The 19,656-nt window shown below is 50.1% G+C and overlaps 1 protein-coding gene across 3 annotated transcripts in view; it reads right to left on the bottom strand.

The window, feature by feature from the left end:
- LOC137544856 (peptidase inhibitor 16-like) overlaps nucleotides 1–19,656 on the bottom strand; it is a 76,783-nt gene that overhangs the window by 46,397 nt on the left and 10,730 nt on the right. For 2 of the 3 annotated variants that reach the window (XM_068265951.1, XM_068265959.1), the window contains exons 2-3: nucleotides 7,937–8,158; nucleotides 39–148 (exon numbers count right to left, since the gene is read on the bottom strand). In XM_068265951.1, the coding sequence (XP_068122052.1) occupies nucleotides 39–148; nucleotides 7,937–8,158 (332 nt within the window). Of the gene's footprint in view, nucleotides 1–38; nucleotides 149–7,936; nucleotides 8,159–17,757; nucleotides 17,847–19,656 lie in introns of those variants that run through there. The other variant, XM_068265965.1, reaches the window with a different exon arrangement.

Raw genomic sequence — 19,656 nt, 5'->3', positions numbered from 1 at the left:
CTGCACCCTCACCCGATACTGTAATAATGGACACTTACGGTGGTTCATAGTTGCACACCAGGAGATACATATTCCCATCTTCAAACCCATCCACCTTCTCACAGAACTTCTGCCCACATCCGACCCGCTCTGTGCTGGCCCAAACCACCTGTGGAGAGAGAGGACACCTCATTACCAACGGATATCGACCTCCCGGCTGACATAAAACTGGAGGACACCTAATATGTTCTGAAAGGGGAGGGGGTAGGGGGCTGGAAGCTGCTGAAAACCAATAAATGCTGTGGGATGCCCCATGTGACCTGGCCCAATACATCCCTCACAGATACCAGCTGTGGGACGCCCATGTGACCCGGCCCAATACATCCCTCACAGATACCGGCTGTGGGACGCCCATGTGACCTGGCCCAATACATCCCTCACAGATACCAGCTGTGGGACGCCCATGTGACCCGGCCCAATACATCCCTCACAGATACCGGCTGTGGTACACCCATGTGACCCGGCCCAATACATCCCTCACAGATACCGGCTGTGGGACGCCCATGTGACCCGGCCCAATACATCCCTCACAGATATCGGCTGTGGGACGCCCATGTGACCCGGCCCAATACATCCCTTCACAGATACCAGCTGTGGGACGCCCATGTGACCCGGCCCAATACATCCCTCACAGATACCAGCTGTGGGAGGCCCATGTGACCCGGCCCAATACATCCCTCACAGATACCGGCTGTCGGACGCCCATGTGACCCGGCCCAATACATCCCTCACAGATACCGGCTGTGGGACGCCCATGTGACCCGGCCCAATACATCTCTCACTGATACCGGCTGTGGGACGCCCATGTAACCCGGCCCAATACATCCCTCACAGATACCAGCTGTGGGACGCCCATGTGACCTGGCCCAATACATCCCTCACAAATACCGGCTGTGGGATGCCCATGTGACCCAGCCCAATACATCCCTCACAGATAACAGCTGTGGGACGCCCATGTGACCCGGCCCAATACATCCCTCACAGATACCGGCTGTGGGACGCCCATGTGACCCGGCCCAATACATCCCTCACAGATACCAGCTGTGGGACGCCCATGTGACCTGGCCCAATACATCCCTCACAGATACCAGCTGTGGGACGCCCATGTGACCCGGCCCAATACATCCCTCACAGATACCGGCTGTGGGGCGATCAATGTGACCCGGCCCAATACATCCCTCACAGATACCGGCTGTGGGACGCCCATGTGACCCGGCCCAATACATCCCTCACAGATACCGGCTGTGGGACGCCCATGTGACCCGGCCCAATACATCCCTCAGAGATACCGGCTGTGGGACGCCCATGTGACCCGGCCCAATACATCCCTCACAGATACCAGCTGTGGGACGCCCATGTGACCCGGCCCAATACATCCCTCACAGATACCTGCTGTGGGATGCCCATGTGACCCGGCCCAATACATCCCTCACAGATACCAGCTGTGGGACGCCCATGTGACCCGGCCCAATACATCCCTCAAAGATACCAGCTGTGGGACGCCCATGTGACCCCGCCCAATACATCCCTCACAGATACCGGCTGTGGGAGGCCCATGTGACCCGGCCCAATACATCCCTCACAGATACCGGCTGTGGGACGCCCATGTGACCCGGCCCAATACATCCCTCCCAGATACCGGCTGTGGGATGCCCATGTGACCCGGCCCAATACATCCCTCACAGATAAAGGCTGTGGGACGCCCATGTGACCCGGCCCAATACATCCCTCACAGATACCGGCTGTGGGACGCCCATGTGACCCGGCCCAATACATCCCTCACAGGTACCGGCTGTGGGACGCCCATGTGACCCGGCCCAATACATCCCTCACAGATACCAGCTGTGGGACGCCCATGTGACCTGGCCCAATACATGCCTCACAGATACTGGCTGTGGGACGCCCATGTGACCCGGCCCAATACATACCTCACAGATACCAGCTGTGGGACGCCCATGTGACCCGGCCCAATACATCCCTCATAGATACCAGCTGTGGGACGCCCATGTGACCTGGCCCAATACATGCCTCACAGATACCGGCTGTGGGATGCCCATGTGACCCAGCCCAATACATCCCTCACAGATACCGGCTGTGGGACGCCCATGTGACCCGGCCCAATACATCCCTCACAGATACCGGCTGTGGGACGCCCATGTGACCCAGCCCAATACATCCCTCACAGGTATCGGCTGTGGGACGCCCATGTGACCCGGCCCAATACATCCCTCACAGATACCAGCTGTGGGACGCCCATGTGACCTGGCCCAATACATGCCTCACAGATACCGGCTGTGGGACGCCCATGTGACCCGGCCCAATACATACCTCACAGATACTAGCTGTGGGACGCCCATGTGACCCGGCCCAATAAATCCCTCACAGATACCGGCTGTGGGACGCCCATGTGACCCGGCCTAATACATCCCTCACAGATACCGGCTGTGGGACGCCCATGTGACCCGGCCCAATACATGCCTCACAGATACCGGCTGTGGGACGCCCATGTGACCCGGCCCAAAACATACCTCACAGATACCAGCTGTAGGAAGCCCATGTGATCCGGCCCAATACATCCCTCACAGATACCGGCTGTGGGACGCCGATGTGAGCCGGCCCAATACATCCCTCACAGATACCAGCTGTGGGACGCCCATGTGACCTGGCCCAATACATGCCTCACAGATACCGGCTGTTGGATGCCCATGTGACCCAGCCCAATACATCCCTCACAGATACCGGCTGTGGGACGCCCATGTGACCCGGCCCAATACATCCCTCCCAGATACCGGCTGTGGGACGTCCATGTGACCCGGCCCAATACATCCCTCACAGATACTGGCTGTGGGACGCCCATGTGACCCGGCCCAATACATCCCTCACAGATACCGGCTGTGGGACGCCCATGTGACCCAGCCTAATACATCCCTCACAGGTATCGGCTGTGGGACGCACGCCCATGTGACCCGGCCCAATACATCCCTCACAGATACCAGCTGTGGGACGCCCATGTGACCTGGCCCAATACATGCCTCACAGATACCGGCTGTGGGACGCCCATGTGACCCGGCCCAATACATACCTCACAGATACCGGCTGTGGGACGCCCATGTGACCCGGCCCAATACATCCCTCACAGATACCGGCTGTGGGACGCCCATGTGACCCGGCCCAATACATCCCTCACAGATACCGGCTGTGGGACGCCCATGTGACCCGGCCCAATACATGCCTCACAGATACCGGCTGTGGGACGCCCATGTGACCCGGCCCAATACATCCCTCAAAGATACCAGCTGTGGGACGCCCATGTGACCCGGCCCAATACATCCCTCACAGATACCTGCTGTGGGATGCCCATGTGACCCGGCCCAATACATCCCTCACAGATACCAGCTGTGGGACGCCCATGTGACCCGGCCCAATACATCCCTCAAAGATACCAGCTGTGGGACGCCCATGTGACCCCGCCCAATACATCCCTCACAGATACCGGCTGTGGGAGGCCCATGTGACCCGGCCCAATACATCCCTCACAGATACCGGCTGTGGGACGCCCATGTGACCCGGCCCAATACATCCCTCCCAGATACCGGCTGTGGGATGCCCATGTGACCCGGCCCAATACATCCCTCACAGATAAAGGCTGTGGGACGCCCATGTGACCCGGCCCAATACATCCCTCACAGATACCGGCTGTGGGACGCCCATGTGACCCGGCCCAATACATCCCTCACAGGTACCGGCTGTGGGACGCCCATGTGACCCGGCCCAATACATCCCTCACAGATACCAGCTGTGGGACGCCCATGTGACCTGGCCCAATACATGCCTCACAGATACTGGCTGTGGGACGCCCATGTGACCCGGCCCAATACATACCTCACAGATACCAGCTGTGGGACGCCCATGTGACCCGGCCCAATACATCCCTCATAGATACCAGCTGTGGGACGCCCATGTGACCTGGCCCAATACATGCCTCACAGATACCGGCTGTGGGATGCCCATGTGACCCAGCCCAATACATCCCTCACAGATACCGGCTGTGGGACGCCCATGTGACCCGGCCCAATACATCCCTCACAGATACCGGCTGTGGGACGCCCATGTGACCCAGCCCAATACATCCCTCACAGGTATCGGCTGTGGGACGCCCATGTGACCCGGCCCAATACATCCCTCACAGATACCAGCTGTGGGACGCCCATGTGACCTGGCCCAATACATGCCTCACAGATACCAGCTGTGGGACGCCCATGTGACCCGGCCCAATACATACCTCACAGATACTAGCTGTGGGACGCCCATGTGACCCGGCCCAATACATCCCTCACAGATACCGGCTGTGGGACGCCCATGTGACCCGGCCTAATACATCCCTCACAGATACCGGCTGTGGGACGCCCATGTGACCCGGCCCAATACATGCCTCACAGATACCGGCTGTGGGACGCCCATGTGACCCGGCCCAAAACATACCTCACAGATACCAGCTGTAGGAAGCCCATGTGATCCGGCCCAATACATCCCTCACAGATACCGGCTGTGGGACGCCGATGTGAGCCGGCCCAATACATCCCTCACAGATACCAGCTGTGGGACGCCCATGTGACCTGGCCCAATACATGCCTCACAGATACCGGCTGTTGGATGCCCATGTGACCCAGCCCAATACATCCCTCACAGATACCGGCTGTGGGACGCCCATGTGACCCGGCCCAATACATCCCTCCCAGATACCGGCTGTGGGACGTCCATGTGACCCGGCCCAATACATCCCTCACAGATACTGGCTGTGGGACGCCCATGTGACCCGGCCCAATACATCCCTCACAGATACCGGCTGTGGGACGCCCATGTGACCCAGCCTAATACATCCCTCACAGGTATCGGCTGTGGGACGCACGCCCATGTGACCCGGCCCAATACATCCCTCACAGATACCAGCTGTGGGACGCCCATGTGACCTGGCCCAATACATGCCTCACAGATACCGGCTGTGGGACGCCCATGTGACCCGGCCCAATACATACCTCACAGATACCGGCTGTGGGACGCCCATGTGACCCGGCCCAATACATCCCTCACAGATACCGGCTGTGGGACGCCCATGTGACCCGGCCCAATACATCCCTCACAGGTACCGGCTGTGGGACGCCCATGTGACCCGGCCCAATACATCCCTCACAGATACCAGCTGTGGGACGCCCATGTGACCTGGCCCAATACATGCCTCACAGATACTGGCTGTGGGACGCCCATGTGACCCGGCCCAATACATACCTCACAGATACCAGCTGTGGGACGCCCATGTGACCCGGCCCAATACATCCCTCATAGATACCAGCTGTGGGACGCCCATGTGACCTGGCCCAATACATGCCTCACAGATACCGGCTGTGGGATGCCCATGTGACCCAGCCCAATACATCCCTCACAGATACCGGCTGTGGGACGCCCATGTGACCCGGCCCAATACATCCCTCACAGATACCGGCTGTGGGACGCCCATGTGACCCAGCCCAATACATCCCTCACAGGTATCGGCTGTGGGACGCCCATGTGACCCGGCCCAATACATCCCTCACAGATACCAGCTGTGGGACGCCCATGTGACCTGGCCCAATACATGCCTCACAGATACCAGCTGTGGGACGCCCATGTGACCCGGCCCAATACATACCTCACAGATACTAGCTGTGGGACGCCCATGTGACCCGGCCCAATACATCCCTCACAGATACCGGCTGTGGGACGCCCATGTGACCCGGCCTAATACATCCCTCACAGATACCGGCTGTGGGACGCCCATGTGACCCGGCCCAATACATGCCTCACAGATACCGGCTGTGGGACGCCCATGTGACCCGGCCCAAAACATACCTCACAGATACCAGCTGTAGGAAGCCCATGTGATCCGGCCCAATACATCCCTCACAGATACCGGCTGTGGGACGCCGATGTGAGCCGGCCCAATACATCCCTCACAGATACCAGCTGTGGGACGCCCATGTGACCTGGCCCAATACATGCCTCACAGATACCGGCTGTTGGATGCCCATGTGACCCAGCCCAATACATCCCTCACAGATACCGGCTGTGGGACGCCCATGTGACCCGGCCCAATACATCCCTCCCAGATACCGGCTGTGGGACGTCCATGTGACCCGGCCCAATACATCCCTCACAGATACTGGCTGTGGGACGCCCATGTGACCCGGCCCAATACATCCCTCACAGATACCGGCTGTGGGACGCCCATGTGACCCAGCCTAATACATCCCTCACAGGTATCGGCTGTGGGACGCACGCCCATGTGACCCGGCCCAATACATCCCTCACAGATACCAGCTGTGGGACGCCCATGTGACCTGGCCCAATACATGCCTCACAGATACCGGCTGTGGGACGCCCATGTGACCCGGCCCAATACATACCTCACAGATACCGGCTGTGGGACGCCCATGTGACCCGGCCCAATACATCCCTCACAGATACCGGCTGTGGGACGCCCATGTGACCCGGCCCAATACATCCCTCACAGATACCGGCTGTGGGACGCCCATGTGACCCGGCCCAATACATGCCTCACAGATACCGGCTGTGGGACGCCCATGTGACCCGGCCCAAAACATACCTCACAGATACCAGCTGTAGGACGCCCATGTGACCCGGCCCAATACATCCCTCACAGATACCGGCTGTGGGACGCCCATGTGACCCGGCCCAATATATCCCTCACAGATACCGGCTGTGGGACGCCCATGTGACCCGGCTCAATATATCCCTCACAGATACCGGCTGTGGGATGCCCATGTGACCCGGCCCAATACATTCCTCACAGATACCAGCTGTGGGACGCCCATGTGACCCGGCCCAATACATCCCTCCCAGATACCGGCTGTGGGACGCCCATGTGACCCGGCCCAATACATCCCTCACAGATACTGGCTGTGGGACGCCCATGTGACCCGGCCCAATATATCCCTCACAGATACCGGCTGTGGGACGCCCATGTGACCCGGCCCAATATATCCCTCACAGATACCGGCTGTGGGACGCCCATGTGACCCGGCCCAATACATCCCTCACAGATACCGGCTGTGGGACGCCCATGTGACCCGGCCCAATACATTCCTCACAGATACCGGCGGTGGGACGCCCATGTGACCCGGCCCAATACATCCCTCACAGATACCAGCTGTGGGACGCCCATGTGACCCGGCCCAATACATCCCTCACAGATACCGGCTGTGGGACGCCCATGTGACCCGGCCCAATACATTCCTCACAGATACCATGTCATCTGAAGCTCTGCACACATGCACAGGGTTTGTTGACTGATTATTAGGGAGACAGTTTTGGGCATGCGCACTATTCAGATATCTAGGTCTGTTATCCCCTACTGGCTTGTGCTGCTCTATGGAGAGGGTAGGGAAGACATAAGGTGGCGATCGAGCAATCAGTGTCCTGTAGTCCACAGTTTGTAGGCAGCTGTAGACACACTATAGAACATGAAGCTTAATCAGAGGTGGATTGCGTCCCATATAAACCATAGGAAGGATACAGGATTTATTCTCTGCTACCTGACCTGGCCAATAGATTAATCCACACGGCACGCAGCCAGGTCCTGTTACTGACGGCTGCAGAGTACAATGTCCCCTGACCTCTCTATATAGTAAGACAGGTGACCCACGATTGGACGCCGCCATAGATCGCAATGTAAATTACGGCTATAACTCACTGAAGTTGGCAACAGCTGCAGCCAGAATTACTTGGGGGAAAATATTGGGTTACCAGTTGGGAAATATAATTTGGTGTCAGCGGAAGTATCACTAGAGTCTTCACTCTTCCCGCCCTCATTTCCCTCGTGTCTCTCGGAGGCCCCCCTTACCTGAGTGTAGTGGCCGCACATCTGCCCCTCCTCACAGTGGTTTGTGGAGAAGTTGTAGTAGTTTCTCTCACTGTGCCAATCTGCCAGACCCATCTCCACATCCAGGCCGGGTCCAGACATGATAAAGAGGTTCTCACCCCGAAATCCACGTTCCTCATTGTGTTCCCAAATGCACTTCTCGGCGTATGAAGAGGCCAGCGTCTCCAGCGCAGAGTCCCAAGTCTGAAATCCAGAGAGATAATCTGATTACATCCTGTGACATCACACCACACTCAGCTCCTCCCCAGAGGATCACCCCAACTCTGGGATACAGAGAGATAATGTGATATGTACAATAACTGGGGCATTATTACATCATGTGACATCACACCACACCCAGCTCCTCCCCAGAGGATCACCCCAAATCGGGGATACAGAGAGATAATGTTATATGTACAATAATTAGTGCATTATTACATCATGTGACATCACACCACACCCAGCTCATCCCCAGAGGATCTCCCAACTCCAGGATACAGAGAGATAATGTTATATGTACAATAACTGGAACATTATTACATCATGTGACATCACAGCACACCAAGCTCCTCCCCAGAGGATCTCCCAACTCTAGGATAAAGAGAGATAATGTTATATATACAATAATTAGTGCATTATCACATCATGTGACATCACACTACACCCAGCTCCTCCCCAGAGGATCTCCCAACTCCAGGATACAGAGAGATAATGTTATATGTACAATAATTGGAACATTATTACATCATGTGACATAACATCACACCAAGCTCCTCCCCAGAGGATCTCCCAACTCCGGGATACAGAGAGATAATGTTATATGTACAATAACTGGAACATTATTACATCATGTGACATCCCACCACACCAAGCTCCTCCCCAGAGGATCTCCCAACTCCAGGATACAGAGAGATAATGTTATATGTACAATAACTGGAACATTATTACATCATGTGACATCACAGCACACCAAGCTCCTCCCCAGAGGATCTCCCAACTCCAGGATACAGAGAGATAATGTTATATGTACAATAATTAGGCATTATTACATCATGTGACATCCCACCACACCAAGCTCCTCCCCAGAGGATCTCCCAACTCCGGGATACAGAGAGATAATGTTATATGTAAAATACCTGGAACATTATTACATCATGTGACATAACATCACACCAAGCTCCTCCCCAGAGGATCTCCCAACTCCGGGATACAGAGAGATAATGTTATATGTACAATAACTGGAACATTATTACATCATGTGACATCCCACCACACCAAGCTCCTCCCCAGAGGATCTCCCAACTCCAGGATACAGAGAGATAATGTTATATGTAAAATACCTGGAACATTATTACATCATGTGACATAACATCACACCAAGCTCCTCCCCAGAGGATCACCCCAACTCTGGGATACAGAGAGATAATGTTATATATACAATAATTAGGCATTATTACATCATGTGACATCACACTACACCCAGCTCCTCCCCAGAGGATCTCCCAACTCCGGGAATACAGAGAGATAATGTTATATGTTCAATAACTGGAACATTATTACATCATGTGACATAACATCACACCAAGCTCCTCCCCAGAGGATCACCCCAACTCCGGGATACAGAGAGATAATGTTATATGTACAATAACTGGAACATTATTACATCATGTGACATCCCACCACACCAAGCTCCTCCCCAGAAGATCCCTAACTCTGGGATACAGAGAGATAATGTTATATGTACAATAACTGGAACATTATTACATCATGTGACATAACATCACACCAAGCTCCTCCCCAGAGGATCTCCCAACTCCGGGATACAGAGACAATGTTATATGTACAATACCTGGAACATTATTACATCATGTGACATCCCACCACACCAAGCTCCTCCCCAGAGGATCTCCCAACTCCGGGATACAGAGACATAATGTTATATGTACAATAACTGGAACATTATTACATCATGTGACATCACACCACACCAAGCTCCTCCCCAGAGGATCTCCCAACTCCGGGATACAGAGAGATAATGTTATATGTACAAAAATTGGGGCATTATTACATCATGTGACATCACAGCACACCAAGCTCCTCCCCAGAGGATCACCCCAACTCTGGAATACAGAGAGATAATGTTATATGTATAATGTACATATAATGTAGTGGGACATTATTACATCATGTGACATCACACTCCTCCCGATATAAGCCTGAGCTCTGGGGGACAGAGGCGCGCTATGTTATTATTTCACCTTGATGGTCATGGCCACTTACCATCCATAGGGCTGAGGTAGATACCACAGGCCTCTCCTCCCCAGTGCTGGCATCCGGTCCTGGGGGAGAGCTGAGTGGCCACCGGTGAGGGGCCCAGGTGCACTGCCAGAGGATGAAGGCTATAGGGGTGGGGCTTAGCATTACAGATGGCCATGGGGAGGGGCTTAGTGTGACAGGAGGCATGTCATCTTCTTAGCAATGGGAGATAGTGATCTGTGCATGCTCTTTTACAGGCCAGCAATAGTTAAGGTCTCCATACATAATCTGATTTTCCTGTGTGAGCGATCATTCAATTTGGTCAGATTGGGAGTAGAGGTGTCACTAGAGGGGAGCAGCGCCTGTGATTGCAGGGGGGCCCGGAGCTGTGGGGGGCCCGAATACTAACCTTCCCTCCCTCTGATACAGGCGACTGTACTCCAGAGCAGGAGTTTTGTGGCTACTCTTGTTATGGGTGTGAAGATAATGATGGCCACACTTATTTTATGACCCTTGTGAGATGGGCCCCCAGGCTGTGAAGGGGCCCTAAGGGGATGCAAGGGAATATCTGGGGGCTCCATCAAAGTTTCTCGGTGGGGGGTGTGGATTGTAGTTACGCTGCTGATTGGGATGGAGGAAAAGGACTATATGTGGTCAAACGGGTTGGAATCCTGGCTAGGGTCAGTACCTATTCAGTAAGGAGTCCTTAGGCAAGACTCCTTAAAGGACTTCCGAGGCCAAAATCTGGGCCCAAAACGTAAAAAAAGTTAGCTACCTTCATGACTTTGTAAGGCACGGAGGATGCCGTCCGCGCCCTCCGTGCCGTTCCGCCTGGTCCCCTCTGCTGAATAGCCCCCCGAAAGGCTGTGACCCCACGGTCCGGGTTGGCATCTTCTGCCTCCATAAAGATGGCCACCGGAGCTAGCCACGGCTGCGCAGTCCGCATAGCCTCTACTGCGGCTGCGCAGCTCTAGGGCCAACCCTCCGATCCACGCTGCCTGTTATGTGATCGGGGGGTTGGCCCTAGAGCTGCGCAGCCGCAGTGGCGGCTATGCGGACTGCGCAGCCGTGGCCAGCTCCGGCGGCCATCTTTATGGAGGCAGAAGATGCCGACCCGGACCGTGGGGTCGCAGCCTTTCGGGGGGCTATTCAGTAGAGGGGACCAGGCGGAACGGCACGGAGGGCGCGGACGGCGTCCTCCGTGTCTTACAAAGTCATGAAGGTAGCTAACTTTTTTTACGGGAAGCCCTTTAACACTGCAGGGTGGCCTCTTGAGTGTGTCCTTGTGGCTGCAGCTCTTGAGTAGAGATGACTGTTCGCTTGTGAACACTACATAGGGAATGACCTCGGGGTCACTTCCGCATTCACAAGCTTGCTCAATACAGCGCAGACGCTTTCCTGGGGGCCGGCTATCTTTGATCACACGCCCACAGCTGCTCTCTGCACAGGGTGTCATGCAAAGTGCTCCCGGCTGTGGGCGTGCAATCAAGGAGGGCTGGCCCCCAGGAGGTCATTCCTCATGTAGTGTTCACAAGCGGACAGTTCAGGCCATCTCTATTCAAGAGCGCTTTGACTGGCAGAGGTAGAGGGCGAGGCACCACCAGGAGAGGCAGCGCCATTGCTGCAGCCACTGCCAGCAGCAGCAGGTCTGTGACTGGTCCGCCGTCTGCCACTGACCACAGAGTTGTGGAGGAGGGAGCAGAGGCGCAACAGCAGCGCGTTGCGCCCATCTTTGAGATGGGTCGTCGCCCCCGGCCAATTGTGGAGAGTCAGGTGCAGGCTGTGGTGGAAATGATGGCGAAGCAGGAAGCCACCGTTTCCAGCCAGACCTCCAGCACCAGCGAGACCAGTGCCACCACCACCAGCACTCCGGTCCGCAGCAGCAGCCACCCTCTAGAGATGTCGCGAACCTCTGATTTTCAGTTTGTGAACTGTCGCGGAAGGTTCGGTTTGCGTGAACTTTCGCGAACCGCAATAGAGTTCAATGGTGTAACAGCTTAAGAGGCAGCTGCGGCGAACAGCACCGCCGCCGCAGCTGCCTCCATTCCTCTACCCGTCCCTCCGGCGTCTAGGACGCCGAGGTCCGGTCGTTGCTCAGGCAATGGGGTCCCAGTCTCGCACAGGCGCGCGCACAGACGGGACCTTTACGCTGGAAGGAGGCTCGTCAGCTGACCGGCTGGTCAGCTGACTTCAGAGGAGACTCACAGCGCCCAGGATTGGCTGAGTGCAGGGGGCGTGCCAGTGAGGTCTCCTCTGCTTCTTAAGCCTCCGGGTTTCAGTCTGGCGCTGTCTACTGTCGTGAATACATCCTGTGTTAGCGCTCAGACCTTAGACTAGATCCCAGGTGTTGAAACCAAGGACTTCACACCTAGACTAGGATATTATTGTATTGTGATTGATATTCTGTGTTTGACTCTGGCTATACTCTGACTCTGCTCTAAGCTTATCGATTCTGTACCTTTGCCTATCTGCCTACGTTGCTGAACCTCTGCCCGATTACCGACTACTCTTCTGCCTTACGATTCTGCTCTGATACTGTCCTCTCTGTTGCCAACCCTTGCCAGTCTGACCATTCTACTCACCAGTGGGCCCTCGCCAGTGAGCTCCTCTGGTGAAGTAATTTGCTCATGACCAATACCTCCTGCTCCTAGGCTGCAGTACGCTCTGAATCGCCTGCTCCTCAGGTGATCATTAGTTACAGTACTGTTTGTACCTCCTGCTCCTAGGCTGCAGTATGCTCTGAATCGCCTGCTTCTCAGGTGATCATTAGTCACAGTACTGTCTGTATCTCCTGCTCCTCAGGCTGCAGTACAGTCGCAGTTACCTGCCCCTCGGGTGTTCTCTAGGCTGTAGTACTGTCTGAATCACCCGCTCCTCGGGAGGTTCTATCTCCTCAGTCTTAGTATATCTAGCTTGCTGGGGTTGGTACTCCTTTACACGGTCAGTGTACCGATAGTACCTCACCAGCCCCTCTGGTGAGGTCTCGCTAAACTATTAAAGTTACTGTACTCTATTACACGGACAGTGTGCCGATAGTACCTCACCAGCCCCTCTGGTGAGGTCTCGCTAAACTATTAAAGTTACTGTACTCTATTACACGGACAGTGTGCCGATAGTACCTCACCAGCCCCTCTGGTGAGGTCTCGTCAAACTATTAAGTTACGGTTGCACCAAGCACTACATACTCAGCTCCTTGTGCTGCTATACTGGTATTATTGGTGATTCTTCAGATCACACATAATCAGGTATAGCGTCTGCATTATTGGTGATTCTGCAGATCACCAAATAATCAGACATCTGAGTTGCGACACACAACCGTTACAAATGGGTAGGCGAACTTTGAAAACTGGAAACACTCATGCTGGCCAGAAAAGTGATATAAAAGCTGTTTCAAGGGGTCTAAAACCTGCAGGAACACATGGTTGAGTGGAATAGACATCAAAAGTCCCAGAAAAAATCTAGATTTGACACAAAGCAGTTTGTCGATGTTCAATTGCAGGCCTACACTACTTTACAACATCAGGAAGTGTAATTCCCCCTCCCTCCTTCCTCCAGAGGAGGGTCTTGTCTTCCAGGGAATTGTAGGATTTCAAAAGCCAGGCTGGGAATTGAATCCAGGTCTTAGTACTTGGTAGGCTGCTATCCTAACCATTATACCACCACCAACACTACATGCGGAAGCCAGCCTAGCATGTACCATTGTGATATATCCAAGAGAAAAATGAGCTTGCTTAGGGATTTGCAGCATGTCAAAAGCCAACTCACATACATTGGCCAGGAATCGAACCCAGGCCTACCTCGTGGTAGGCTGCTATCCTAACCATTATACCACCAATACAACACACTACAATGCTACATGCTGAAGCCAGCCTAGCATGTACCAATGTGATATACCCAAGAGAAAAATGAGCTCTCTCTCTCTCTCTCTCTCTAGCAATTTCGGAATTCCGCCGGATTGAAAAAGCAATTCTGTTCCGACCAAACGGAATGGAATGGCCAATTTCCGCCCAAAATTGCGGAAAATACATTTCTGCAGAAAGCGGTGACCATCCCTACTAGAGAGAGAGATATGAATCTACATGGCTATCTGGGGTTCTCTTCGGACAACACAAAAGGCAAGGCCATGCCTGGGTGGGCTTGAACCACCAACCTTTCAGTTAACAGCCAAACGCGCTAACCAATTGTGCCACAGAGACTGTGCATCACTGTTATAAACCTCACAGACAGCAGAGCTGGTGACCACTCTGTACAGCACATACAGGAGATGAGACAGCAAGTATCAAACAATGGTGTTTATTCAGCACGTGCAAAAAATATATACAACAGTGAATAATTATGCCACATACACACCACACAGGCTAAATACTATCAGTGACAGGACTACATACACTATATACAGATCCAAGAATGCAGTACCAAATCGTTATCGAGGGAAAGTCAAGACAAGCACAAAATCACAAACCAGGAGAGCAATACAGTACAAAATCAGAATCCAGAGACGAGGTAAATAACAGGCAAGAGGTCAGACCGGCGAAATCAGGAACAAGCAATGGGACCAGGAGTTCAGGCAGCTAGCAGCAAGCAGAGGCCTATAGAAACTGAAGCTCTGGCAAAGTCTGTAGCAGGGTGGAGTCTTCAAATAGGCTCTCTGCAGCTGACTGCATAATTGCAGAGAAAGTCCTGCTGAGGACATCTAGTGGTAAGTGTTGGATATGCCAGACAGTCCAAGATGCCATCCACAGGTAGGACATGGAATTGCTGGTTTCCTAACAACCACAAAGACTGTGCACGCAGTTGCTGTTGAATGATTTTATGGGGATGTATGTGTGTCTTTTGGAGGAAGGAAGTAAGTCTGCTCTAAGAAGTTTCAGCATGTAGTGTTGGCGGTATAATGGTGTGGATAGCAACCTACCGAGTGGTAGGCCTGGATTCTATTTCTGGCCAATGTATATGAATTGGGTTTTCAAATCCTATAAATCCCTATACAAGCTCATTTTTCTCTTGGATATATCATAATGGTGCATGCTAGGCTGGCTTCAGCATGATGCATTGTAGTGTGTTGTGTTGGTGGTATAATGGTTAGGATAGCAGCCTACAGAGCGGTAGGCCTGGGTTCTATTCCCGGCCAATGTGAGTTGGCTTTTGACATGCTACAAATCCTTAAGCAAGCTCATTTTTCTCTTGGATATATCATAATGGTACATGCTAGGCTGGCTTCAGCATGTAGTGTTGGTGGTGGTATAGTGGTGAAGAGAGCTGCCTACCAAGCACTAAGACCTGGATTCAATTCCAGCCAAGGTATGTAAGCTGGCTTTTGAAATCCTACAATTCCCTGGAAGACAAGACCCTCCTCCGGAGGGAGTGAGGGAACTGTGGTGGGGTGCAATATAAGGAATAACAACCAGCCAGGATAAAGATAACAAGCCTACAAGAGCCTAACTAAGCTTTCCCTAGCAGAGTCTGTCAGCAGCTGTCCCTTAACTAATTACTATAGGCAGACGAGTGAGTAAAATGGCAGGAGAACCTTGCCTTTTATAAGGGGGGGTGGGGCTCCAGGAGTGACTGCAGTCTGATTGGTGACAATGTGCCTGCTGACTGTGAGGTAGAGGGTCAAAGTTGTTCTTTTTTTTTTTTCTTTCTTTCTTTTTTTTTTTTTTTTTTCAGGCTCAGCCTCGCCACCAGGCTACTTCCCGATTAATTAAAGGCATCCGCCTTAGATTCAGGTATTTCTTGCATCATTGCCTGAAAACAGTGAATTTTACAGCCCAATGTAATCGTCAAACCTGTATAATAACTTTAATAAGTCTGTTCATTTTAATCACCCCCCCACCCCCAGCTTAACTCACACAACCCACATAACAACAAAAAACAAATCCAGCCCTACCACAATCATACCAGGCTATGCCGAGATCCTTCACCACATCCAAGTATAATATATATACCCTGCCTTGCTGTTATCCCTCCAGAGGGAAAGCATTCCGCATACTGCCCCATACTTCTCTAAAAAATCTATCTGCAATTGAAGAGGTCTCTGTGGGAACATAAGTGGCCCCGCCATACACAGATTCCATTTCTCTGAGCCAATCTCGAAAGTGGAGATTCCCCTCACCCTTCCAGTGTTTAGCGATTATTTTTTTCAAATAAATAGAGCCTATCTCCTTTAGAAGGTAACAGTAAATTCGGGCGCCAGAGGCAAGTGGACAAAACGGGCGCCGCCATAGACTTCCATATTAATTATCGTTTATCGGGCGCCCACCGGGAAAAAAGGGCGCCCGCGTAAAATATAGTTTTAAAATTACAATGTAGATAAATAATGTTTTACACATTTTTCAACGACCTTTTTCGCTAATATAAATTAAATTATCTTTTCTCACTTATAATTAAATTTATATTGAAGTTTACAAAATTAATTATATAAATGGTTGGTTTACGTATATATAACCTTTCACGGATAATGCAGTAAATATTATTTATAAATCTTAATTCTGTTTAACAGTATTAACCATCAAAATATCATTTATATATATAAATGGTAATAGTCTTTTAATTCGACAGTACGTATTAAACGGTTTAATTACTTTTCAGAATTGGCATACATTATTTTGCGATAGATATCTTTTATACATAATCACCGTGCAAAACATTATTTAACACCTAAGAAAGAATGGAACCTTCAAATCCTAATGTAACGTTTTACAGACCAAGAACCTATGAAACAATATAATCCGCCTATCATACTTCGCAGGACAGTTAATATCGTTTATTCGAAGATTTTGAAATAAACCGTAATAGCTGCATTACAAACCCCTGTACAACTTTAACGTTATATGTATTTTACTGTCCGATTTTTTAAAACACTTATAACTTTCATAAACCAAGGTACATACAAATTAATATATGTATTTTGAATATTGATTGTTTTTAAACGGTTTTACCTGTCATAACCGAATAATTTTCTTTTTCCCCTTGATAATTTACAAAAGCTAATTATTAGTCAAACTAGTTTTCCTCCCAAAAACTGTATTATGCCTTTGACCCTCCCCAAAAATCCTATCAATAGTAATCTCTTCCCATCCTAATGTGTATGGATTTTTTTAGTGGTTAACCCTATAAATATCCTTTTACCAAATTTTTGGATATTGTCTTGCTGTTATATGTGCCTTATAATGAGAGCAGTATGTTTCTACCAAAAAACGGCAGTTAAACTATCAATGTAGTATAACACCACATCTCCTGTACTGTCTTGTTTCAATTTCTTGTTTTTTTAATCAAATTAAAACCATTATGAGAATAACAGGCAAGCCATATGGTTGAAGACTGTTAGCTAAAATCAAACCTTACACAACTGTGTGTGTTGGAGGTAGGACCACCACACATCAGAGATCAGTGTTGTGCAGGTTGTGTATTACTACATATTTTTTTATGGCCTATGTGCGGTCATTTTTAAATCACTATCATTTGTAATCTTACTTTTCTGTATGTACATTCCTCCAGCAAATTTCATGTACATGGGTAACTTCCACTTTAAGAAATTGTTTTGTACTTACCTGTGTCTACTGTCAGCCTTGTGCACTTGTCCTGTGCCTACGCCTCTACTTACTTTTGTCTTCTTACAGCCTTGTGCAGTTGACCGGTGCCTACGCCTTTCTTGAATCAATCCCACTCTAGTTGTAGTTTGTGTAATCCATGTAGATATGATATTCATATCCTGTTTAGTATGACCCTGTCTATGCAGCCAGGCCATTTGTTGCTTTACACATAGTAGTTGTTAAGTCTCCTGTTACCAGGGATTGTTACTCAGTGGCCTATTCAATTTTATTGCATGCAAAGTTTTCACATTAATCTGCAGTTAGTGCTTCCTTTAACAGAAAAGATCAAGTTTATGTAAATTTATACCATTTTCCATGTTGTTTAGTTGGTAACATGGTTCTATTATTGAATTGTTTATAGCATTGACAGAGTAGCACAGAGTGCTGTCATGTGACCCAGGAACAATAAATGCCTTCCTCGTGCATGTGAGATTATTTTTTCTTGTTTGAATGTTACTCATGAGATTGTGAAACCCTACAGCACAGTATTTTATTTTCATGTAATGTGTATATTTATTTTCATCTGACGTGTATATTAAATTATCTGAGGCTACATATATCATTGAACAAAACATGTTCATTTTTGAAAATACTGCACAAATTATCCCAAAATGTTTATAATGTTTGAATGTCAATTGTAAACAGATGTCAATGCAAATGTAAGTATAAAGAAAAACTTTTCAAATAAAGTAATAACAAAACACTATTAAAAAGCTTCTTAATTTTTTAATAGGAAAGGTAGAATTTTCTCTATGAACAATTCCATGCACTGACTTTTTGATCAATGCAAGCGTTAATCAATTACAAACCAATTTGTAGAACATGTCAATTTTTTATGTCAGTAGTACATTGTATCACAATCCTCAGAGCTGATCTGTGTCTAAACCCAGTACCATAAGTTCCTCCGCAATGGTCAAGCCTCTGATAGATAAGTACGCATTCTACTAATCTGAACAGCAGATGCTGGCAATACAAAAGCATATGCTGGATAGATACGTAGAAAGTGCACTTCTCTTAAATAGGACTTTACAGGACAGGCGGAAGTTACATCAAACAATACCAGCATTGAAGGAGGAAGAGAACAGGGGCGTGTGAAGAATCCATGTGCATGGGGCTGGAAGAAGACGCTCCGGAGCTGCTTTTACTGTCTCCTGATATGGTACATAAATGTTAGTAGAGGAGTGGGCCTGGTGCATATGTTAAAGAATAAACAAAAATTGACAACGCTAGGCCTTTGTAAAATTGAGCAACAGGTGCCGTGATGTGCATAGAGAAAACACAAAGAAGATTGGTGAAAACAAATGAAGAGTTAAGGACGTGTTACACCGGAGATGCAATAGGTAGGTATAGCATAAAAACATTTCAATACAAACCATCCATGTCCAAATCAGGCCCTTGTGCAACATCTGACCCTCAGAGCCAGCCAATTGGTCTATCCCGAATTGTAAAGAAAATAAATCTATTTTGGAAACATTACCACTGCTACAAACTCAGAAAGTATCTTTGCAATTCAAACCTATCTCACAAGGGAAGGCATATGGTGAGAAGGACAGCTGTACATAACAGGGTAAAGTGTAGGGTAGGGAAGAAGAGTATAAATTAATTATTTACATTTTTTTTTGGATTCCAAATATTTTATTTTTTTACATAACATTGATTCATATATGCTATACAGTATGATACCGCTAAACATAAGTTATCTTTGATTGTAAAAACACCTTGTTAACAAAGGTTTTTTAAAACTAAATTAATTTACATCTATATATATAATAGAGTAAGTGCCTCAACCTTCAAACAAGAAGAAGAAGTAGCGCCCTGCCCCCAGGGCCGGTCCAAGCAAGAAGAAGGGGATGGTCC

This window comes from Hyperolius riggenbachi, chromosome 1 (assembly GCF_040937935.1).
Source record: "Hyperolius riggenbachi isolate aHypRig1 chromosome 1, aHypRig1.pri, whole genome shotgun sequence".
NCBI classification, from domain to species: domain Eukaryota; kingdom Metazoa; phylum Chordata; class Amphibia; order Anura; family Hyperoliidae; genus Hyperolius; species Hyperolius riggenbachi.
Note: the sequence above shows the minus strand (reverse complement) of the source record. Positions and strands in the feature narration are given on the sequence as shown.